Source organism: Podarcis raffonei, chromosome 2 (assembly GCF_027172205.1).
Source record: "Podarcis raffonei isolate rPodRaf1 chromosome 2, rPodRaf1.pri, whole genome shotgun sequence".
Taxonomy (NCBI): Eukaryota; Metazoa; Chordata; class Lepidosauria; order Squamata; family Lacertidae; genus Podarcis; species Podarcis raffonei.
Genome location: NC_070603.1, coordinates 9970364 through 9994948, shown reverse-complemented (window position 1 = coordinate 9994948; position 24585 = coordinate 9970364). Strand labels below are relative to the sequence as shown.

Here is a 24585-nt window from a genome sequence, read left to right as displayed (position 1 = left end):
TCTTCCCCTTCTGCCTGTTATGCAGCCTTTTTTAGAGTGTCAACTCATCTCCCTTTTATCTGCAAAGTCACAAGCTCCCGCCCCAGTCTCCCCTTCGACTGATTTTAACAAAAATTAAGAAACAGGTTCGTCCCACGGAGCAAAACAACTTTGAGCCGAATCACGAATCAGCGCTCCGTTCGACATCCTTACATAAATTCTCTAAGCAGCCTTCTCGCCCCGCAAGAGAAGGACGCCGACGTACAGCCGGAAGTGAGGGCGGCGCGTGGCATTGTCGGCTGGCTCTTTCCTCTTCGGCAGTTGCTAGGGAGGCGGGGCGGAGCTTCCGGTAGCTGCCGAGTCCCAATAGGCGGACTGATCATAGACTCCGCCGGCTGGAGAGGACGCCTTTCCCCCCTCGCCTCCCAAGATGGCGCAGCAGGTGAACATCACGGAGCTTTCGCTGCCGCAACTGGAGGTGCTGAAGAACCAGCTGGACCAGGTGAGAGAACGAGCCTTAGCGACTGGGGGCGAGAGGGTCGGGTGGGGAATGAACGGCCGGCCGCTTCCCGCTCAAAGTAGCCTGAGGCGGGAGAGGGAGGTTGGGCTGCCGCGCCTAAGGCAGCCAAGGCGTAGGAAATGAATCGGGGATTTAGGGCAGAGATGGGGAATCTGTGCTTCCCTCTCCCCGCCCCACAAAAAAACCCCCCACCTTCCAAGGCTCTGCTGGACTGCGACTCCCATCAGCCCCAGCGAGCATGGCCAATGGTCGGGGGTGATGGGAGTTGGAGTCCCAACCGCCAGGTTCCCAACACTCGATTTAAGGCATTTTTGAAATGCCCCATGGCAAGGAAAAATTCAAGTGGGTCTTACAGGTTCCATTTACGCCAGTGTTTTGAAAACAGTGTGTCCTGTAGAAAACAAAATACAGTGGTACCTCAGGTTACATACACTTCAGGTTACATACGCTTCAGGTTACAGACACTGCTAACCCAGAAATAGTGCTTCAGGTTAAGAACTTTGCTTCAGGATGAGAACAGAAATCGTGCTTCGGCAGCACGGCAGCAGCAGGAGGCCCCATTAGCTAAAGTGGTGCTTCAGGTTAAGAACAGTTTCAGGTTAAGAACAGACCTCCGGAACGAATTAAATACTTAACCTGAGGTACCACTGTACATAATGGTTTTTAAAAATGCATGGGTGCTGTTAATTTGCCATTAAAGTTTGGGTCACAATTCAAACAAGAATAATCGCACCACCCCATCAAAAAAGGCCAATGCTATCCTAGGCTGCCTTAGCGGAAATATAGTGCCCCAGGGAATAAGGGAAGTCATCGGATTGCTCTTATTCTGCCTTGGGTCAGACCACGCCTGGAAGATCTGTGTCCGATTCCGGGCACCACAATTTAAGAAAGATGCTTAGAAGCAAAGGAGTGCAAATCAAGACGATCGAGGGTCTTGCAAAATGAGGAATGGTGGAGGGAGGTTGCGTATGTTTAACCTGGAAAAGAAAGAGACCGAGAGGAGTTAGGATTGCCACCTTCAAATATCTCAAGGGCTGTCACATGGAGGATGGAGCGAGCTTGCTCCAGAGGCCACAACCTGAAGCAACGGGTTCAAGTTACAAGAAAGCAGATTCCTGCTAAACATCAGGAGGTAATTTCTGACAGTTAAGAGTTGTTCAATGGTGGAAGGGACTCCATTGGGAGGTTGTGGGTGCTCCTTCCTTGGAGGTTTTTGATCTGTCATAGATGCTTTATTTGAGATTCCTGCATTCCAGGGGGTTGGACTAGATGACCCTTTGAGTTCGTTTCAACTCTACAATTCTATGATACTTGAAAGTATGTTCCACGGGACTCAGCGGGGGCGTGCTCCCCGTCAGTGTGGATAAGGTCGCAGCTCGGCCTCCTTTTTTCAAGGTCTCCTCCAGTGGAAGGGAGAAGGGCCAGAATCAAGGGTTGGAGGGGTGAAAAGAGAAGGCTGAATTCTTCTTCACTTGAGCATTTAGTGGACACCTCTGAGCTTCCTGCCTCATCATCCTGTGAAGCTCAGGATCTGAGCCTCAGGGGATCTGGGTATCCCTACTCTCAGGAGGGGACGCGTTTGGCGCTGTGGGTTAAACCACAGAGCCTAGGACTTGCTGATCAGAAGGTCGGCGGTTCGAATCCCCGTTACGGGGTGAGCTCCCATTGTTCGGTCCCTACTCCTGCCAACCTAGCAGTTCGAAAGCACGTCAAAGTGCAAGTAGATAAATAGGTACCGCTCTGGCGGGAAGGTAAACGGCGTTTCCATGCGCTGCTCTGGTTCACCAGAAGAGGCTGAGTCATGCTGGCCACACGACCCGGAAGCTGTACGCCGGCTCCCTCGGCCAATAAAGCGAGATGAGCGCCGCAACCCCAGAGTCGGCCACGACTGGACCTAATAGTCAGGGGTCCCTTTACCTTTACCTTACTCTCAGGAGTACCATACTGCTTTTGAAGCAGAGGGCTTTGAGTAAGATTGGATCTCCATGAACTTTAGATTTTTTTGTAACCTACCTACCTCTTTCCTGTGGAGATTCAATCCCTTGCAAATATTTGTGTAGTACATGCATGCTTTCTTTTTTTGTCACTTCCTTGACCTGGTTTGTGATGCAATGGGAAGATCAGGTAGCGTCAGTCTTCATTGTCTTCTGCATTTCAGTAATCCTTTCAACATTTTTATGTTATCCTCCTGTTAAGAGATTGGGAAGTGAGGGATGAATGACCCCCCTCACTTTGTAGTCTTTCCCCTCCTCCAAGTGATTGCAGAACTTTGTGAGTGTCCTCCAACGCTTACAGGGCTTTTTGATGGGAGCAGTTGGAGCATCATGGAAGCAATATCCCACCATTACTAGAGTAATGTTTGTAGTACTTATAGTAGAATAGTGGCCCCTGGTGGCAACAAAGTTATTTGATGCTGAGCCTTGATTTTTGTATGCCTTCTATAGGAAGTGGAGTTCCTTTCTTCATCCATTGCACAACTTAAGGTGGTGCAGACAAAATATGTGGAAGCCAAGGACTGTCTGACAGTTTTGAATAAAACCAATGAAGGCAAGTGACTCTTTATTTTAAAATTTATATCCTGCTTCCCCGCCCCCGAAAAAGATGAATTCAAAGTGGGTTACAACAATGAAAATGCAGAATATTGACACAAATACTAAAAGTTAGTAGCGATGTATAATGATTGTGTTAACTTTAGGTCAAATATCTTCCTTGTTCCACTCCTTAGAATATGAGTGAAACATGCCTTACTGTGGTTTCTTAGAAAATGGTATGAAAGATACAGTGGTACCTCGCAAGACGAATGCCTCGCAAGACGGAAAACTCGCAAGAAGAAAGAGTTTTCCGAGGTGCTTCGCCAGGCGAATTTCCCTATGGACTTGCTTCGCAAGAAGAAAGCCCATAGGGTAATCTCCGGGGACCTCTTTTAAAATGCTGGCGGTCGGGAGCAAAGACTTTCGCCCACCGCCAGCCTTCAGAAGAGGTCCTGGACCTCTTCTGAAGGCCGGCGGGGGGCAAAAGTCTTTGCTCCTGACCGCCTGCCTTCCCGGGATAGCGGAGAAGCGCAGCGCTTTTCTCCGCTATCCCGGACGGCTTTTGAAGGCAGGCGGGAGCAAAGACTTTCGCCCACCGCCGGCCTTCAGAAGAAGGCTGGCGGTGGGAAGAAAAGCCCTTGTCCCCCCCCCCCCAGCCTTCAGAAGAGGTCGGGGGACAGACTGTCCCTGGACCTGGTCTGAAGGCGGTTTCCATAGGAACGCATTGATTGATTTTCAATGCATTCCTATGGGAAACCGTGCTTCGCAAGACAAAAAACTCGCAAGAAGAAAAAACTCGCGGAACGAATTAATTTCGTCTTGCGAGGTACCACTGTATGAAGGAGCTCAATGGTAGTTCCTTCAACTCAGATGTGTGTTTTTTATGTTTTACAAAAGTAACCAATAAATTACATGGCACAATTGGATTCTGACTTTGACAAATCATTATTGTGGAGATGCTCTGTAATGTAAAAGTCCTATATTTTTGTCTCAACAGGTAAAGAGCTACTGGTCCCACTTTCCAGCTCTGTATCCTTTCCTCAAGATGGTGGTGGTATGGTAGCAGCACAGCCTACGGCGCAAAACCTTTCTCCCTTAATCAGCCATTCTTTTCCTATAATTTGACCGTTGGATTAATCTACAACAAAGTGTCTAGAACAGGCACGTAGAACCTGTGGTTTGCAGATGTCACTGAACTACAACTCCCATCATCCTAACCATTGGCTTTGTTGGATGGGCCTAAAAGGAGTTGGAGTCCAACATTATCTGGAGAGCCACAGGCTCCCGAGCCGTGGCATAAAACTTTTCAGGGAGCAACATCTCTCATAGAATCCTTCCATCCTCTCATCTGTGACCACATTTGTGGAGATACCTTATTAGAAGAGTGAAAACGTCTCATCGTTCTCTCTGGAGCCCGTTTCATGGTTCAGAGTAAAAGGCTTTGGGAGTTTTTCAGCAGCTGGGTTGAGCAGGTACATCTTGCACTGGCCACCTGGGTTTTTTATCTTCAGCACTTGCGTCCTCCTATTCCCCGTGGTTCTTGATTTTTGTCCTACTATCCCAACTGTTTTTGGACAAATGATTGGTTTAGAAGTAAGCGGTACGCATTTGTTTAAACCGAAGTTGAATGGTTTATGTAAGCCGGCTGCAGTTGAAGGCACCGCTTGGGAACTGTATCCCCAATTGTTTTGACACCTCATGCCTTTAATAATGTTGGATATTTTACATGTGTCATAATGGAGACTTGAGTGTCAGTGATGTCAGCTTATGGCTGTGACCTCATCGTATCACTGACACTCAAGTCTCCATTATGATAAATGTAAAATATCCAACTGCAGCCAGCTTGCTTGAACCTCATTGTATCATGTGGTGCTGCAACCTCAGACTAAAAGATCATTTGCATCTTCAGGCTAAAACAGCTCACTGGGCTGCTGTTGACCAATCAAGGTAAAATATCCAGTCTTGTCTGGATTGAGCTTCTATGTATTGGCTGTCATCCCATCCATTGGTAAGACATCAGTCTAGCACATGGTAGCTTGGGCATCCGTGTGGTCCACATGGAAGAGCCACACACAGGTTGTGGATTACCTGCATGTCACATGGTTCCTCCCTGTTCCTTCTGCGTTTCCTTAACCTCTCTCACAGATGTACGTTCCTGGGAAGCTTTCTGATGTTACCAATGTCTTGATAGATGTAGGAACAGGTTACTATGTAGAAAAGGTAAGACTTCCGTTCTTGAGATTCACGTGGAATTCTTATTAAAGCAGCTGCATGGTTTGAGTTCATGTGAAATGTTGGGGCCTGCTATGGTCTAATGCTCCAGTACTTTCTGCCTTGAAGTGTTGGGTTGAGTCGAACCATTCTCAAGGCAGATTTTGGTATTCTGCCTGAATTGACTGTTTCTGGGGCTCTCAATATGGATGGGTTTTTGTGGGGCCCTGGAAGCTTATCAGCCTGCCCTCTTTGTCACATTTCCCTTCCTGTGTATTTGGGCCAGGAGATGGGAGGCAATGTCATTGAGAATGTACAAATTGCATTCCCATACCGCTGTATGACCATAACCGGCTTCATAAACAGGGGATTTCAATCAGAGGTCGGGGAAAGGGATTTCTTGACAAATATGATTGTTTTGATTTGATGGATTGCATTTCTCTGCTGCTTTTCCATTCAAATGAACCCCAAAAGTGGCTTACAAACAATAAATAAAAATGACATAATTGAACTTCACAAATACAGCATAAATCATATAGTATCATTAACAAAACAATTACAATATTAACAAACCAACTAGAAAATAAGCTAAGAATCACAGTAACAGCATATGTCATATTATATGATTAACAAATCAGTAAGGCATTTATAACCTATATAACAATATTAACAAAATAACACCTAAAAAAATAAGCTAAGCATTATTCAGTTCATACAGAAACACACTCTCTTACCTCCAATGACTCATAAAACTTTGGCTCTATTCAGTTCATTAAAATAGAATTCTGTTAAGGAGGAGGCTTTCATTTCTTATGTAATTTTTGTGCCTATAGATTTGTGCTGCTAGTGTGCCTGGAAGAGCACATTCCCTCCATGGGAATTAGTAAGAAAAACGGAGAATAGTAAGAAGAATTAGTAAGAAGAATGGAGTTGGGGACCAAAAATGGGCTTCTCAACAGTTTTTGGTCCCAGCAGATGCTCAATTCTGCCCATTGTTGTTCCTGGCTGTCTCTATAAGATTGGTAAATGGATTTCAGTGTGGATTGGTCCAATAGTATGGATTCACTCTGTGTTGCTGGGGAGCTGATGCCATGGGCCCTTTCAACATTTTAAGATAGATCCATGTTTTTTATAGCGACCACACCATCCGGCATCAAATATGAAATGGCCCTTGAATAGACTTGTTACTGGAATAGGCCTAACCTGAAAAGGAACAAATGTTCCTCTTTGGGCATTATGTCTGACAAATTTGAAAGAGAAGGCCAAACAGTTCCCGTAAGACTAGTAAAATTTCTTAGCAGGGGTTTCGTATATCCAAAGAGATAGACTCTATGGCAGGTGTGAGTATGAAAGATTCAGAGCACGCCAGACTGGTTAAGGGTTTAAGTCAGGTCTCCCGTATGTTGTTGGACTACAGCTCCCATCATCCTTTGCTGACTGGGGCGGATGGGAGTTGTAGTCCACAGCATTTGGAAGGGCACCAGATTGGAGAATTCAAAATTGTTTTGAATATGCCTCCTTAGCGGTTTAAGGGTCTGGCTCAGCATCCTTTGTCTAGAAAGCTATTTTGACGATATCCACCAAGTGCATTTGATGTTGCAGTCAGTGGACGACGCCAGAGATTTCTTCAAGAGGAAGATTGATTTCCTGACGAAACAGATGGAGAAAATCCAGCCGGCACTCCAGGAGAAGCACGCAATGAAGCAAGGTGGGGCCTGAGGGCAGGCAAAGCCCTGGAATTGGTGAGGCTCCATTTTGATCCGAGCGGCTGTGGCTGGGGTGAAGTTCTTTACTCTTCTTTGCTTCTTCTTTTGCAGCTGTAATAGAGATGATGAGCCATAAGATTCAGCAACTAGCAGCAGCGGGGACCTCACAGGCAGCCGCAACAAAGGCCTAGCAAACACTGGTCACACACATGCCTTCGCAGTTCACCATTTTGTGATGTAAACCCGATTTTGCTCCCCCAGGGTGCAGCTGAGGGTGAGGAGGGGGTGGGGCGTTAGTTGCTTTAATAAATACGGGATTGTGATATAACAAAATCTTTTATGGGAACAATGACCATTTTGAGGATCCCATCCTTTTAAGGCGACGGGCTTTCGCCAATTTTATTCTTGGGGTGGTTGTTATGTATTGCTGATTGTGACATGAGATGGCCTTTCATTTTTAAAGCCCAGTGGGGAATTTTTGTCACTTGTAAATGGAATTGTACAAAATAAACTGGTAGGATGAGAGAAAATGCAATGTGTGTGGACCCGCTAGTGTGATCTTCAGAAATGGGAGGCGAAGGCAAGGAACTGGGAAATAGAAGTGAGCAGCTGTTAACCTGTTTAGATCTTGGGCAAATAACATTAATCAGATATATGTATGAAATGATATTGAGGGAGAATATGTCTACGTCCTAGGGCTAAGAATTTATTATTTATACCCTGCCCATCTGGCTGAGTTTCCCCAGCCACTCTGGGCGGCTTCCCACCGAGTGTTAAAAACAATACAGCATTAAATATTAAATACTTCCCTAAACAGGGTTGCCTTCAGATGTCTTTTAAAGATAAGATAGTTGCTTATTTCCTTCACATCTGAAGGGAGGGCGTTCCATAGGGCGGGCGCCACTACCGAGAAGGCCCTCTCGTGTGGTCATAAGCATATTTATTCCAAAGTAAATCCAATAGGGCTGGTTTGCACTGCAAGCTTTGGACTCACATACTTTTCCCCTTATCCTCTGCTGCAGCATCGAGGAGGAGTCCAGAATCCTTTTGTTTCTGTTTTAGAATAGGTACAACCATCCGTGCCATCTTAACCCGGACAAACTAGTTAATTGTAACAATGATTAGTTGAAAGAAGCAAACTTAAGACCCTTAGGGGCGCACTCATATAACAAGTCCTACAAGCACCAGTGCCTTTGCCGCCTCTCTCTTCCCCAAATTGGCTTGGTGGAGCTCCCAGAACAGCATGGGGGGGTTGTTCCATCTGGAAAGCTGAAGTGCTTGCACTGTCTGAATGATTGCCATAGCACTATGTTGAATTTCTCTCAAAGTTTATGAAGCTTACTTGCTTCAGCCAGAGGGCAAGGAACATCCGGGCTTCCTGAAGTTGATTCTGTTAATGCTTAACCTATGGGCCTCCAGTTGGGACTTTCAACTCCCATCATCTTACGCCAGCATGGCCAGTAACTAGGAGTCCAACACCATCTGGAATGCCACAGCTTCCCTGTCTGTGCATTAAACCATGGTTGAGCTATATCCAAATGCAGCCATAGAATTCAATAAGCCCCTAACACTTTCAGCCTGCAATCCTAAAGCACGTTACTACTATCTCCTCCACATAGAGACATTTCGTAGTTGTGTCAGCAGCCTGAATCTGTATACCTCTCATTCACTAGTCTCCCTGTGGTACCTCTGGTTATGTACTTAATTCGTTCTGGAGGTCTGTTCTTAACCTGAAACTGTTCTTAACCTGAAGCACCACTTTAGCTAATGGGGCCTCCTGCTGCCGCTGCGCCACCGGAGGCACGATTTCTGTTCTCATCCTGAAGCAAAGTTCTTAACCCAAGGTAATATTTCTGGGTTAGCGGAGTCTGTAACCTGAAGTGTATGTAACCTGAGGTACCACTGTATTTCTAAGTTTTCTCAGGAAACCAGAAAGCAAAGATGTTTCATTTAATAGGGGGGAAACAACAAATTTCCTCCCCTGCAGGAACCCTCAGCATCTGAAGAACTCACTTAAAGGCCAGATAATACTGTTACTACTATTGTAGAGGTCTATCCTTTGCAGTTTTTGCTTGACTGTAGTTGATAAAGTATGCTTGTAGTAATATAGTGATAGGTAGAGGAATGTGGGTATGCAAAAAGTATCAGGAGAGGAACATGAGGCTGGGAAGATCAAGACCTATCTATGAAAACTGTCTTTTGCATAACTAGCATCCATAGCCATAAACACAAGGAACAGCTTTAAAATGAACTACGTTCTGCCCCAGATGCCCAGTTTGTACCCTGCACTGCAAAAAAAAGACTTGCTATGTTCTCTTGTTGGGCTTAAACGTCTTCTAGTCCATAGTGTCTCCTTTTCTTCTTCTTCTGTACAGCCCATCAGCCACCACAGTCTCCCAGTGAGTGGCCTTTTTAATAGTGCCGTTCATCTCCTGCTCAGAATTTGGTCCATGTTCCCATTCCGCCACATTGCCTACCTTGGTCTCTCGAACTGCCCTTGTTCGATCGCAAACTTCTGAAAGAAAGAACGAGTTTGGCACTTTGAGATCAGGAGATACACAAAACTTTTATTTCACAAGGTTTTGTTCAATCTCCCTGTCCCCTCCTCAACCGCCGTCCAATTTCCCCTGCCCCAATGGTCCATGCTCCTTCCCTGAGGCAACTCAGTTCTGCTGCGAGATGCTTCCTCGTCTGAATTCTTTCTTCCATCCAAGTCCCACGGAGACTTGCTGACTGGATCTCTTCCCCCTCCTTCCCCTTGAAGGTCTTCTATTATGGCTTCTAACTAAAGAACCGCCCCCCCAACACACATTGTATGTACAGGAGGAGGGTCCAGGGCCTGTAGATTCTCAGCAGGTGAGTTAGTTGTGCTCCGCTTTCATTCTGCCCCACAGGCAGTTCGAGATCTGGGCTGCAACCAGTCTCTCTCCCGACACGGGCCTGAAGTCCAAACTCTGAGCCCTGTCTTCTCTTCTTCCCTCCTCCTCCTCGTCACCACCCAGTGGATTTTGCACGTTGGCCCCATCAGGGCCTTTGACCTGGTCAAGCGACACCCAGGTTGCAGTCCAGAGTCACCTCGGACCCCAACCTGTAGTCTTCAGGCCGCAAGCCTGGGCATCGACGTTTGGAATTCCTCTCCCGCAGGGGGGAACGAAAAACCTCAACGCACAAAGATGGGCTTGTGCACTCTCTTGTGGCGGATGAGCGTGGTTCTCTTGGTGAAACACTCTCCGCACTCCACGCAAATGAAGGGCTCCGAGGGGGCGACGCCATGGTGAGCCACGCGGTGGCGCTCCACCTCAGAAGGTGCCCGGAAGCGCTGCCCGCATTCCGGGCAAGGGTGCCCGATGGGAGAGTCCGTGTCGTGGCGCAGGCGCTGGTGTTTGACCAGGCCGGCCGTGTGCGCAAAGCCCCGCCCGCACTCGGGGCAGCGGAACGGCCGGGCACCCGTGTGCGTCCTCCGGTGCTTGGCCAGGTTCTTGCTTTGAGTGAAGCTGCGCCCGCAGTCCCCGCACGTGTAAGGGCGCTCTCCCGTGTGTATGCGCTGGTGCTGGATGAGATTGGAGCTCCAGCTGAAGCTCTTGCCGCAGTCCCGGCAGACGTACGGCTTTTCGCCGGTGTGTGTACGCCGGTGCTGCACCAGGTGCGAGTTCTGCGAGAAGCTCTTGCCGCAGTCGGTGCAGGTGCTGGGCCGCTCGCCAGTGTGCGTGCGCTGGTGCCGCAGCAGCTTCGACCAGTGGCTGAAACTCTTGCCGCACTCGTTGCAGATGAAGGGGCGCTGCTTGGTGGAGCGCGAGACCACTGCGGCGGCAACCGCCCCCTCGCCATAGCTGTCAGGGGCTAGCGGGCTCCCCTGTCGATCCACTGCTGATCCTTCCTGCTGGGAATTTGCCTTCCAGTTGGACTGTCCATGCTGAATGCTGGATTGCATAGTCTCGTGCTCCAGATCATCTTCACCTTTGTCAGCTGTAAGGGAAAACAGCCACATAGATCAGCCGCAGGAGCAATGCACCAAGACCCACAAGCTGATCCCCAGAAGTCAGAAGAATGGGTCTTTAAGCCTGAGGTTTTCAAAAATGGGAACCCACCAGGGCTGAGTTTAAAAACAGCCACACACCTGCTTAATAATAATAATAATAATAATAATAATAATAATAATAATAATAAATTATTTATACCCCGCCCATCTGGGTGGCTTCCAACTGAATATTAAAAACAATACAGTATCAGACATTAAAAACTTCCCTAAACAGGGCCGCCTTCAGTTGTCTTTTAAAAGTAAAATAGTTGTTTATTGCCTTGACATCTGCTGGGAGGGCATTCCACAGGGCGAGCGCCACTACCGAGAAGGCCCTCTGCCTGTAACCTCACTTCTCGCAGTGAGGGAACCACCAGAAGGCCCTCAGCACTGGATCTCAGCGTCCGGGCTGGATGATGGGGGTGGAGACGCTCCTTCAGGTATACAGGACCGAGGCCATGCAAGTGTTATGAAAAAGCTAATGGTGCAACCCACATTTATTATGATAGTTTGTATAATTTCTCCCATTTGGCATAGTTTTATTGCACCATTCCTACTATTTTCCCTAAGTGGCCAAGAAAAGCTGGTTTGGTTTAAACTTGCCAGTGGTTGTCCTGTCTGCATGCAAAACACCAAAATGTGTTTGCCCATGACCCTATTCCTAGTGTGTTTGCCCATGACCCTATTCTACATTTCAACTTAACTTCAAGTTTACCTTCCCGCTGGAGCGGTACCTATTTATCTACTTGCACTTTGACATGCTTTCGAACTGCTAGGTTGGCAGGAGCAGGGACCGAGCAACGGGAGCTCACCCCGTCACAGGGATTCGAACCGCCGACCTTCCGATCGGCAAGTCCTAGGCTCTGTGGTTTAGACCAGGGCATAATAAAAATGTTGTAATAACAATAATAGGATCCACGCAAGGATGTGCAACTGGGCCAAGCATCTCACCTACGTAGACTCTCCGTACAATCCCGCCATCTTCTGAGTTGTGGATCTCCACACGACCTGGGTCTTCACAGTCCATCTCAAAGAGCTTTTTCCTCCTTCAAGCCAGAATCTTACTGCTATGGGGGGAATGAGAGAGTTGAAATCAGAGGAACTATCAAGCATTTCTGGAGTTGGTAAACAGATGTTCACAAACAAGCAGTACTGGGCGAAAGGGAACATAATTGTCTACAGCTTGTGATTGAACAGCCTCTCCTCTGACTAACAAGCCATGCTCTCTCTTGTCTTCTGGTGGGAGCCACGCTGGTACAGCGAGGCCTATCTAGCTCTGCTAATCTATGACCTCCACTTGGGAGGACTCAACCTCTACACCGAAAAGTGCCAAGGCTTCACAAAACTGCACACTCTGATCTAAAAGCCCTGTCCTGTAAAGCCCACCCTGCTCAGCGGTGAACAAAATGCACTCTGCGCATGTTAAGCAACACTCTTTTTGTAGTGCCTCAACACATTTCGGGGTTTGAGCCCCAACCTTGAAAATATGTTCCAGGGGTATTCCCAACTCAAACTATGCCTTGACCACAGAGCAAAAGCACTCCAGTTACCAGTGATTTGAATCTCATCCTTTCACTGGGAACACGAGAATGCCTCCTATCTCATGAGATGGGGAATCAGCTACTGTATTGTTCGCTCTATAAGACGCACTTTTTCCCCTTCAAAAAATGTGTGTGCGTCTTATGGAGCGAATGCCGGCTCCTTGGCTTCAGTGATAGCAATGTGAAGCCTCCGAGGCGCAGAGGGAGAACTCTGGAGTTCCCGCTGCACTCCGAAGGCTTGCGGATAGCCGCCTGAAGCCTGGAGAGCGAGAGGGGTTGGTGCACACCGATCCCTCTCGCTCTCCAGGCTTCGCTGGAGAGGCGCTGCACAGTTTTCCCTCTCTGTGCAACACCCCTTCAGCGAAGCAGGAGGAGAAATGGAAGGGGCTCCGTTTCTCCTGCCGCTTCGCTGAAGGGGCGCTGAGCAGAGAGGGGAAGAATTTTTCCCCCCTGTTCTCCCCCTCCTATGGTCCGGTGCATCCTATAGAGCGAAAAATACGGTACTTTGTTCTGAAACTACCGCAGTGGTGTAGACCAAAGATGGAGAACCTGTGTCCCTCCACGGATATTGGATTCCAACTCCCATCAGCCCCAGCCGGTATAGCCAACAGTCAGGGAAGATGGGAATTGTAGTGCAGGGCCCTGAAACAGGATTCAGAGCTACCAGCCCAGCATTTCCTGAAAAGATACAGGGGAAGACCAGCATACAACTTAAGCCTTAATTGCTGTTCCACTTTTATCATTTAACAAGGGAGGAACCAAAAGGAACCATTCAAATAAAATACCAGATAAATTGCACCCATCATTCATCGGCCCATCTAGCCCAATGCTGCCTACACTGGTTGGCAGTGTCTCTACAAAGTTTTAGGCAGACTTCTCTCCCAACCCTACCTGCAGATGCCAGGGATTGATCCTGCACACAAAACAGGTGCTCTGCTATGAAGTCAAGGCCTCATCCCCTAAGCAGTCGAACCCTGTTATGCTGATCCAGCAGGGCTCCTCTTACGTTTAACCCAGTATTTCCTGCCCTGACTGGCAACAGCTCTCCAGGCTCTGAAACAGAGGAGGTCTCCCCCCAAAACCTGCTTCGCCCACTTCTCTTTTAATTGTCCCAGACTGAAGCAGGAACCTTCTGCACACAAGAGCATATGCTCTCCCGCTGAGTTATTTTCCTGCCCGGTATGCATGCAACCTCCCAACAAAATGTGCTTCAGAGTGATTGCTCTATCCATAGGCAACTTTAACCGCTGAATCAATATATTAAAACCAATTGCGTTTGGCAGGATTCACTGCCAAGAAACTGCATGGGATTGCAGCCATGTAATCAAGCTACTGGTGAGCATATTCCTTTTCTAAAAAATGCTGCCAATTGTAAGCCTCCCACAATATGAATCCAGTCAACCAGAAGAACATGGGGGGGTGGAGATGAGGGCAAATGAATGATGATGATGATGATGAAGAAGAAGAAGAAGAAGAAGAAGAAGAAGCTTGTAGCTTGTTGCACATGGGGACCTAGTGACAATGAAAATGAAATAATAATAAGCTTGTTGCACATGCAGACTTAGTAACAATAAAAATGAAAATCAGGCCACTAATGCCTAACTATCCTTATAAAGGGTAAAGGGACCCCTGACCATTAGGTCCAGTCGTGACCGACTCTGGGGTTGCGGCGCTCATCTCGCTTTATTGGCCGAGGGAGCCGGTGTACAGCTTCTAGGTCATGTGGCCAGCATGACTAAGCCGCTTCTGGCGAACCAGAGCAGCGCACGGAAACGCCGTTTACCTTCCCGCCGGAGCGGTGCCTATTTATCTACTTGCACTTTGACGTGCTTTCGAACTGCTAGGTTGGCAGGAGCAGGGACCGAGCAATGGGAGCTCACCCCGTCGCGGGGATTCGAACCGCCGACCTTCTGATCGGCAAGTCCTAGGCTCTGTGGTTTAACCCACAGCACCATCCTTATAACAACATATTACAGAGGGACGGCCATGTAAGCTCCTTGCACACACACAAACAAATACAAAGACCAATCACGTGGCTGTTGCGCCAATGCCACAATAAATCTGTTAGCCGCAATACTTAGAGCTTTAAATAGTGTCTTCTAAAGTTAAAAACCAGCCAACAGCACCTTCCCGTACCCCAAAGCCCCATCCCCGATTTTGCACCGCTCAGGAAGATAAAGACCCATCCCCACGGCCGCCTTACTCAGCCCCGGAAACCTCTAAGTTGATGCCCCGCAGCGATGCCTCGCTGCACCCCCGGAGCCGCAACTTTGAAAATGACAGCTTTCTGTCTCGCCCGAGGTGGCCATCTTGGGATCGAGCAATGTCATTGGGGGCAGAGGCGAGCAAGCAGGTGGCGGAGGAAGGGGGGGGGGACAATCGGCGGCCAGCCGGACCCCGATATCCTGCAGATCTGAGCCGCGATGCCACATCCCTGGAGAGAGGGAACCATTTCGAGATTGCACCGACGTGAGAACGAGAGAAAGAGAGACGGGAGCAATGGGAAGAACAAGGAAACTCTCACCAAGGGTGGCAAGCGGGGAAGAAATCTGATCAATAATAAGCATGCAAAGTCTTTTGCAAAGTGGAAAAAAGGGCGCAGTGCTGCCCACTCGGGATGCGGTTTGCAGAGGGAGGGAGGTCGTGCCTAGCGATGCTCCCCTTGCAAATCTTGCCAATTCCGCTTGCAAATCTTGCAAATGCAATGACCCCCCCCCCCTTTGCTGGTACCTCCCCGCCCCCCCGCAAATCCATCGGTTCAAACTCACTTGCCCTGGGAAGATGAAGGAAGCAAGGTAACCCGTTCTGATTTATTTTTATTTTCCAGACACCACCCCCACCTGAGGCAAGAGAAAGGAGGCTGAGCCACGGCAGCGATTGCACTCCAGCTCAACTCTCAGCTCAGCTCAGGGGGCTGCTGGGAACAGGAAGGTCCCAGTTAGATTTAATCCCCTATTCCACCTCCTCTCCGCTGCTGTATTTCCTGGTGATCGCTAGGAAGAGGGAGGTATTGCTAGCTCTATGGTTAAGAGATGGGGAGGGGGGCGGTGTTGTCCTAGTAAATCAGCATGCTTTCTTGAAAAGGAAAGTGGGGTGTCTATATATGCACCCTGAGGGGTGAAAGATGCCGTCGGAAAAGTAGGTGGGCGAGTTTCTTCTCCCTTAGGGACGGGGAGGTCAGCAGCTGGCTGAGAGCTGTTAACTTATATGCAGAATTCATCATGCGAAAGGCTGGGCTGGATGAATCCCTAGCCGGAATTAAGATTGCCAGAAGAAATATCAACAACTTCAGATATGCAGATGACACAACCTTGATGGCAGAAAGTGAGGAGGAATTAAAGAACCTTTTAATGAGGGTGAAAGAGGAGAGCGCAAACTTTATAGTCTGAAGCTCAACATCAAAAAAACAAAGATCGTGGCCACTGGTCCCATCACCTCCTGGCAAATAGAAGGGGAAGAAATGGAGGCAGTGAGAGATTTTACTTTCTTGGGCTCCATGATCACTGCAGATGGTGACAGCAGCCACGAAAAGACCCCTGCTTCTTGGGAGAAAAGCAATGACAAACCTAGACAGCATCTTAAAAAGCAGAGACATCACCTTGCCAACAAAAGTCCGTATAGTAAAAACTATGGTTTTCCCAGTAGTGATGTATGGAAGTGAGAGCTGGACCATAAAGAAGACTGATCGCCGAAGAATGGATGCTTTTGAATTATGGTGCTGGAGGAGACTCTTGAGAGTCCCATGGACTGCAAGAAGATCAAACCTATCCATTCTGAAGGAAATCAGCCCTGAGTGCCCACTGGAAGAACAGATCCTGAAGCTGAGGCTCCAATACTTTGGCCGCATCATGAGAAGAGAAGACTCCCTGAAAAAGACCCTGATGTTGGGAAAGATGGAGGGCACAAGGAGAAGGGGACGAGAGAGGACGAGATGGTTGGACAGTGTTCTCAAAGCTACCAGCATGAGTTTGACTAAACTGCAGGAGGCAGCGGAAGACAGGAGTGCCTGGCGTGGTCTGATCCATGGGGTCACGAAGAGTCGGACACAACTAAACGACTAAACAACAACAACACCCTTTTCTTTGGCGATGCACCCAGAAGGTGCCAGCAGAAGACCCTCATAGTAGGACCAGGGCCAGCCCACCAACGTGGCAAGATCTTGATGTGGATATTTGTTCAGCTGAGATTCCTGCATCATTGCAGGGGGGTCGACTAGATGACACTTGGCGTCCCTTCCAACTCTACAATTCTGTGATTCCATCTTTGTTCCTCTTATTCCCTGGCGGAGAGGTGGGGCATGTGTGCCATTTTGTGTTGTTGTAAACAAAATCTGCCCTTTTTCCCTTATGGGGTATCCAAGAGCCCGTATAGAGTCCTTATGTGGGCTCCCTATTGGTAGGAGAAAATAACAGAGGCCAACCAGAGTACAGTGGTACCTCAGGTTAAGTACTTAATTTGTTCCAGAGGTCCGTTCTTAACCTGAAACTGTTATAAACCTGAAGCACCACTTTAGCTAATGGGGCCTCCTCCTGCTGCCGTGCCGCCGGAGCCCGATTTCTGTTCTTAACCTGAAGCACTATTTCTGGGTTAGCGGAGTGTGTAACCTGAAGCGTCTGTAACCCGAGGTACCACTGTATATTGAGAAGCAAAGTGGCTAGGAAGCCTGGTCTTTATTGATCTGTTGCAACAGGGTGCTCCCCTCACACGCAGGAGGACGGAGGAGGACCCAGAACCAAGGTGTGCCTGCCCTTATATAGACATTTTAAATTCCCTGCCCTGGAACTCAAGACCACCCCTCCATACATCATACATACATCACAATGATGTATGGAAGTGAGAGCTGGACCATAAAGAAGGCTGATCGCCGAAGAATTGGTGCTTTTGAATTCTGGTGCTGGAGGAGACTCTTGAGAGTCCCATGGACTGCAAGAAGATCAAACCTCTCCATTCTGAAGGAAATCAGCCCTGAGTGCTCACTGGAAGGACAGATCCTGAAGCTGAGGCTCCAAGTCTTTGGCCATCTCATGAGAATAGAAGACTCCCTGGGAAAGACCCTGATGTTGGGAAAGATGGAGGGCACAAGGAGAAGGGGACGGCAGGGGACGAGATGGTTGGACTGTGTTTTATTACAGTGGTTTGTCAAAATATATGCCAAAATATATTGGGTAGGGTTTTCAGGTAGTTAAGCCCAAGGCCATTAAGCAAAGGAGGACTGGCTTACCCTGCCATACATTGAATAAAGATAATGTCACATTTGTGGTCTGAAGAGGGGGCCCCTGTAACTCCAGAATTTAAAATAATGTAAGGGTGCCACTGACAGGATGTGCGTACCACAGCATCCCAGATCATATGGAAAAAAGCCTCATATATTTCAGTGGAAGCAGTGTGAGGAACGTTGTGGTACTCTGCATTAATTCCTCCACCACCTATTGATGTACCTGCCAAAGGGTGGAAGTCAACTAAATTTTACACACAAGTAGGCCCACTGGATTTAATGGGAGATGACAGAGGTGGTATACACACTGCTGTTTACTCTAGCTCCTGTATGCTTCCAACACTGGTGTTTGAAGCATGACGTCTGCCATAATCCATATGTCTTAAATGTACTCAATTTAAGGGTGGAAATGCTTCAAGGGACGTGTTACGGGTTTGGTTTGCAGATCACAGTGAGCCAAACCATGAACGCACAAGCATGTAGGCTCCTAAGGAAGAGATCCCGGACACTTTGCTGCTCCCTGGTGGTTCTGTCGTTGGGATGAGCTGAGCTAAGCATAGTGTGTAGTCTGAACCCAGGCATGTGGGTTAGTTCTCCCAAACAAACCACAAACCATAAACCATAGGACAAGCCTTGGTTACAGCTCTTGGTTTGTCTGAAGAGAGCCAAACCATGAGCTCAGGTTTGGATGACAAGCTAAGCCAGGGGTCAGCAAACTTTTTCAGCAGGGGGCCGGTCCACTGTCCCTCAGACCTTGGGGGGGGGCGGACTATTTTTTTTTGGGGGGGGGAAATAAACGAATTCCTATGCCCCATAAATAACCCAGTGGTACATTTTAAATAAAAGCACACATTCTACTCATGTAAAAACACCAGGCAGGCCCCACAAATAACCCAGAGATGCATTTAAATAAAAGGACACATTCCACTCATGTAAAAGCATGCTGATTCCCAGACCATCCGCGGGCCAGATTTAGAAGGCAATTGGGCCGGATCTGGCCCCCGGGCCTTAGTTTGCCTACCAATGCACTAAGCCAAGCCACAGCACAGCTCAACACAACAGCTGAGCAACCAGAAGTAGAGCAAAGTTACCTAAAACAATACAAAAAAATATTTATGTATGTGACCACGGCCGCTTGAATGCTATTTGCCCAAAGATGGAAAGAAGAAAATGTCCTGACTAAAGAGGAATGGTGACAGAAACTACTGCATTATGCAGAAATGGCTAAGTTTAACAGAAGAATAAGAAATCAAGATGACAAAGTTTTTAATAAAGAATGGAAACTGTTTATTGAATATTTACAAGACTATTGTAAACAGATTAAGACATTAGCAGGATTAATGTAAAAATGTGCAGTGATATAAAACATATATTGAATATATGGGATAAATAATGAATAGGTTTAATTCAGAAATGCAGTAAAAAATATAAACGTAAGGAACCACAGAAAGAGGGGGAGGGGGGTCGAAATATGACACATGCCGTAAGTTGCTTTTTAATAGGTTTTGCTTTTGTTTGTTGTAAAATGAATATTATAATATATATTTTTAAAGGAGTAAATTCACTACCATCTCTTCTGGATCCTGTGTGTGTTTGACTTGTCTTAGCATAGCATGAGAACCAGGCCATTGAGTCCCAAAATATAGAAGCCTCACATGCTTTTGATCCCATATACAACCACACTAGAGCCAAAACTTGGAATGTGAGTGATTTTTCAAAGTTTGGTGTCAAAACCTGACTTGGGAGTATATTTAAAGCCTAACTTTTCAGCTTTGCTGATTAACTTCAAGGTGGTCATAGTGAAGTGTTTTAAGTTTTTCTTAAACCCGTCAGCAGTGCAATTCCTTGCATGCCTTCTTAGACCTAAGTTCCACTGAGTTTGGTGTGTATAGGATTGCAGCCCAAAATCTGTACAGGAGAGCAATGGTTGGGAAAATTCAATTGGAAGGATCAACTTTAACTTTCTTTTTGCAGGTAGATCCGAGTTCAGAAAATATGCACGGGAGCATTCCCTACAAAAACCTATTTCGGTTTTACATATCGGCCTCCTCTTTTACACAGTATGCGGTTTGGTTTTGTAGCTCGCCCCTACGCCAAACGCTAAGCTACGTGCAGTTTCTGGTGCCTCCTGAGCTGCCACTTGTGCCGGAAACCCTCCCTGCACTCCCCGCAGATATAAGGCCTCTCGTCCGTATGGGTGCGCCGATGACGGATTAGGTTCGAGCTCACGCTGAATCGCTTCCCGCACTCCACGCACGCGTAAGGCTTCTCTCCCGTGTGGGTCCTCTGATGCTGGATGAGGGCAGAGCTCTCGCTGAAGCGCTTGCTGCAGTCCCTGCATTGGTACGGCTTCTCTCCTGTGTGTATCCTCTGGTGGGTCAGCAGGTTGGAGTTCTGGCTGAAGCCTTTGCTGCAGACAGCGCAGGTGTAGGGCTTCTCCCCTGTGTGGGTGATCTGGTGCCTGACGAGGTCCGAACTGCGGCCAAAGCCCTTGCCACACTCACTGCAGATGGTGGGCCTCGCGAGGGGTCTTTGCAGGGCCAGGAGGTCCTTCAGCCTTTCAATGCCTTCCTTGCACTGGGACGATACACCAAACGTCCTACTAAGGGCTGTGTTTTTCCTCCGCTGCCTCCCTGGCTCGCTCTGGCTCTCGCAGTCTCTTTCCTGATTGCCGCTATCCAAAGTTCTCCCCTGGGAGTGTTCCTCTGCCCCCTGAAGATCTGTTCTTATGGGGTCTTTCTGGGTAAGGCTGCCTTCCTTCCTTCTGCTCTCCATTATTTTGTATCCTGGAAAGAGAATTCAGCTATCAGCAGAATATATCTAAGTGGGGTAGGAGAGCTGGGGGGAAAATAATTCACACCTGACAACCAATGCTCCCCTTTGGTTTCTGATAGTACATGGGTAGATGAGTCTAAAAAGCCCGGGACACAAATTTTCATAGCCCTCTAATGTTGTCTATGGTGGCTCATTTACCAGAAGTAATGTATTTAGTGTTAACTCTGGAAGCTTTATGGGGACACGGGTGGCGCTGTGGATTAAACCATAGAGCCTAGGACTTGATGATCAGAAGGTCGGCGGTTTGAATCCCCGCGACGGGGTGAGCTTCCGTTGCCTGGTCCCAGCTCCTGCCAACCTAGCAATTTGAAAGCACATCAAAGTGCAGTTAGACAAATAGGTACCACTCCGGTGGGAAGGTAAACGGCGCTTCCGTGCGCTGCTCTGGTTCGCCAGAAGTGGCTTAGTCATGCTGGCCACATGACCCAGAAGCTGTACACCGGCTCCCTCAGCCAATAAAGCGAGATGAGCGCTGCAACCCCAGAGTCGGTCACGACTGGACCTAATAGTCAGGGGTCCCTTTACCTTTACCTTTTACTGGAAGCTTTTGAATGTGAAAGGCATCATTTTCCAATTCTGAGAGATACCCAACTGGGGCACCTTGATTCTAATTGCAGTACAGCACTTGACATGCAGTGGTGTTTTAAGTATTATATAATATTCAAGAAGTGGTACACCACAGGATTAATATTTGACACTGTTGCTGTAACTGGCAATAGTGTATGCACACAGGAACAGGGAACTCTGTCCCAAATGCAGAGTGGTCAAGTGAGACTGAATTGGCACACTCCCTGCCACCAGCAGCTCTCTGAAAACATTTGTTTTATGCTAAAGTTGTGTGCTAGAGTCCAACAGGAGGATTTGTGTTATTAATAATATTAAATTTAGAGTTATGTGTGAGTCCAACCCCAGGTCTGGCTTTTCAGCCACACCCAGGACCATTTGTCTGTTGGGTTCCTCCTGTTAGAACAGGACAAAGGTCTATCCAGGGAACAAAGACTGATTCTTCTAGTTGTCACAGATTATGATATAGTGATGTAAGGTAAAGGTAAAGGGACCCCTGACCATTAGGTCCAGTTGTGACCGACTCTGGGGTTGCGGCGCTCATCTCGCTTTAGTGGCCAAGGGAGTTGGCGTTTTTCCGCAGACAGCTTCCGGGTCATGTGGCCAGCATGACTAACCCGCTTCTGGCGAACCAGAGCAGCGCACGGAAACGCCGTTTACCTTCCCGCCGGAGCGGTACCTATTTATCTACTTGCACTTTTGAACTGCTAGGTGGGCAGGAGCAGGGACCGAGCAACGGGAACTCACCTTGTCGCGGGGATTCGAACCGCCAACCTTCTGATCAGCAAGTCCTAGGCCCTGTGGTTTAACCCACAGAGCCACCCGCTGATGTGAGATAAGGGTGTATAAAAAAAAAAAGGGATTGCACAACAAGCAGAAAAACACAAATGAAAACTCGATTTCAAAATATTTTCAAATTCAGCCTTGATTCTATTTGCAATAAAAACTAACCTGCTGACTTGCCCCCTTCCAGATACCCTCTGAACAAGGGCATGTTGAGATACAGTCTGGGTGCATGTCAAACCCACCAGAGCAACAGAGGTCAGCCCCCACCCTTGGCACCTGTAAAATGGTAAGAATAAAGCTACCTTGCGAGAGATAGAGAATTCAGTGCTTTGCACTTCATTGTACTGTACAGCAATGAAACTAAACACCCACGCCCCCAATGGGAAAGGAAAAACATCAACCCCCAGTACTGACACTTCAGGAGTGTGACCTGATTCAGAGCATAGTGAAATTATGAGATTTGGGGGTGGGCTGCTGCAACAGCTTCAGATTTTTGTTTTGTTTTTCATACCTATTAACTGGAATGCATTTTATTACCATGATTGCAAATGCGGCACTTTTCCCAGAATCCTGTCACTGACAAGAGTCCATCTATCCAATAAAGCACATCTGATAAAAAACAGAGATTCCTTCCAGCAGGCAGAGTTCGGACCTAGTTGCTGCTGCTAAAGCAAATCGTCCTCCATGCTTCCCCATCTTGCATCTACTCACCGCTGCTTTGGGCACGGAAGATTTTTTTGGTTTTGGCCCCTGCATGTACCGAGAGAGGAGAATTCACTGCAGGCACCACAGGGTGGAGACTGAGAAACCCAGAGCCAGATTTTGCTCAGCTCCAACAACATTTAAGGTGGATTCTGGGGAAAGGAAAGTCCTTTCTCCATTCAGCCCAGCCTCCACCTCCGATCCTAGGAGGCGACAGATGTGGTTGCATTCGCTGCTGCTTTCATCCTTGCCTTCCCCTTTGAGTGTCTGGCTGGCTGGCTTTGCTCCTCTCCGGCTGGAGGAGCGTGTCTGGGATGAGGGGGAGGGCTGTCTTTTGTTCAGAGACAGCAGAGGTCGGATTCAGCCAGTGGCATCCTCAGCGATGCCCTTGTTTTATTTGCACAATGCCTCCCCTTAAGTTATCCACCCAAGCATGAAGATATATTCTTCCAAGTCTAACTTTACCACCTGTAGACTGCAATGAACCCTATTAACAATGATAATTATGATGCTATTTTAAGCGAAACCTCCAGGCATGTAATTCCCAGACGGTGGGAACAGAATTCTGTATGTAATGACAGCAGCTAGGATTCTTTATGCACAAAGCTGGAAGGAAGAAGTCCCCACCAAAGAAGAATGGATAAGTAAAGGGATGGACCATGGAGGGTAGGCAAAGCTAACAGCAAAAATAAGAGAGCCTAATGATTGTTTTGTGGAAGAATGGAAGCCCCTTTTGGAATATTTAAATGGAAGCTCCTTTTGGAATATTTAAAGAAATATTATGGTATGATCATGGGTGTAAATAGGAATTTTTTTTGAGAAGTCACGGGTAAAAATACCACCCCAAAAGGGGGACAGGCTTTGGTTGGGGGTGGGCAGAACCTCAGTTAGTTGAGTACTTTCAATGCTGTGTCCCGTCCCCCCGCTATGGCCATGAGTGTGATGAATTTCCGAGATTTGAACTATGAGCAACAGACAGGCATAGAGATTATTGTGTCGTGGTTATGAGAGAAGACAAGGGTGCAGCAAGGGGGAGAAATTAAAAACACCATGGAAAACGGGAGGGGAGGTCAATAAAACTGAAGATAAAATTATTATGTGTTGGAATGTATTCTTGGATTTATATATATATAACAATAATAAAAATGAATTAAAATAAAAAAGAAGGAACTCCCAGATGTTGCCAGCCTTCACGTCATGTTTGCAGACCTGTTTGTAACGCAGAGCCGAACAAAATTGCGCACGGGACCTGAATAATAATAATAATAATAATAATAATAATAATAATAATTTATACCCTGCCCATCTGGCTGGGTTTCCCCAGCCACTCTGGGCGGCTTCCAACAAAAATACAATAACCTATTGAACATTAAAAGCTTCCCTAAACAGGGCTGCCTTCAGATGTCTTCTAAAAGTCTGGTAGTTATTGTTCTCTTTGACATCTGGTGGGAGGGTGTTCCACAGGGTGGGTGCCACTACTGAGAAGGCCCTCTGCCTGGTTCCCTGTAACTTGGCTTCTCGCAGCGAGGGAACCGCCAGAAGGCCCTCGGCACTGGACCTCAGTGTCCGGGCAGAACGATGGAGGTGCAGACGCTCCTTCAGGTATACTGGACCGAGGCCGATTAGTGCTTTCAAGGTCAGCACCAACACTTTGACTGGTGCTCGGAAACGTACAGGCCTGAAGCGCTGCTTTGCCTCTTCCTCCTCCCCTCCCGGGCCTAAAATTTAGCCAGGCCCAGAAAACGCCCCCGTGGGGGGAAGAAAGAGCCCAGCCTTTGACAGAAGCTGCTAAGCGGCGTATTCCTGGAACTCCCTTCGCCGGGGAAATCGGCCTCGTTCGGAGAGCCGCGAGAGGATTGGCAGATAGAGGGAGGAGCGGGGCGGGCTTTACCCTGAGACCCTCGGCAATGATTGGAGGAGACTGGTGAGGAGGGCGGGGCCCGCTGAGACGGAGCGGAAAGAGCGTCTGAGGGGCTT

General features: G+C 47.8%; 3 protein-coding genes across 9 annotated transcripts; 1 reads left to right on the top strand and 2 right to left on the bottom strand.

The window, feature by feature from the left end:
* Positions 1-353: 353 nt before the first annotated feature.
* Positions 354-7212, top strand: PFDN5 (prefoldin subunit 5). The gene is made up of 6 exons (XM_053373073.1): positions 354-481; positions 2944-3046; positions 4028-4059; positions 5176-5250; positions 6844-6949; positions 7059-7212. The coding sequence occupies exons 1-6, from the start codon at positions 410-412 to the stop codon at positions 7136-7138; spliced, it is 468 nt and encodes a 155-aa protein (XP_053229048.1). The 5' UTR covers positions 354-409; the 3' UTR covers positions 7139-7212.
* LOC128405985 (zinc finger protein 436-like) lies at positions 5638-15851 on the bottom strand. Of its 5 annotated transcripts, none has more exons than XR_008328390.1 (5): positions 15275-15851; positions 11917-12032; positions 9758-10913; positions 9425-9462; positions 5638-7058 (listed from the first exon to the last, which is right to left on the bottom strand). XR_008328390.1 is itself a non-coding variant. In XM_053373040.1 (3 exons), the coding sequence occupies exons 2-3, from the start codon at positions 11990-11992 to the stop codon at positions 10108-10110; spliced, it is 882 nt and encodes a 293-aa protein (XP_053229015.1). In that variant the 5' UTR covers positions 11993-12032; positions 15275-15851; the 3' UTR covers positions 9495-10107. The 5 variants fall into 5 exon arrangements, 3 of the variants coding, with proteins under 3 accessions (XP_053229015.1, XP_053229026.1, XP_053229019.1); XR_008328389.1 differs by lacking the exon at positions 5638-7058 and adding an exon at positions 8415-8636 and having other exon boundaries at positions 8851-9462; XM_053373040.1 differs by lacking the exons at positions 5638-7058; positions 9425-9462 and having other exon boundaries at positions 9495-10913.
* Positions 15852-19538: 3687 nt separating this feature from the next.
* LOC128406004 (zinc finger protein 853-like) lies at positions 19539-24566 on the bottom strand. Of its 3 annotated transcripts, none has more exons than XM_053373065.1 (2): positions 24500-24566; positions 19539-20507 (listed from the first exon to the last, which is right to left on the bottom strand). In XM_053373065.1, the coding sequence occupies exon 2, from the start codon at positions 20494-20496 to the stop codon at positions 19822-19824; it is 675 nt and encodes a 224-aa protein (XP_053229040.1). In that variant the 5' UTR covers positions 20497-20507; positions 24500-24566; the 3' UTR covers positions 19539-19821. The 3 variants fall into 3 exon arrangements, with proteins under 3 accessions (XP_053229040.1, XP_053229033.1, XP_053229030.1); XM_053373058.1 differs by lacking the exon at positions 24500-24566 and adding an exon at positions 24283-24493; XM_053373055.1 differs by lacking the exon at positions 24500-24566 and adding an exon at positions 22072-23168.
* Between the last annotated feature and the right edge of the window lie 19 nt (positions 24567-24585).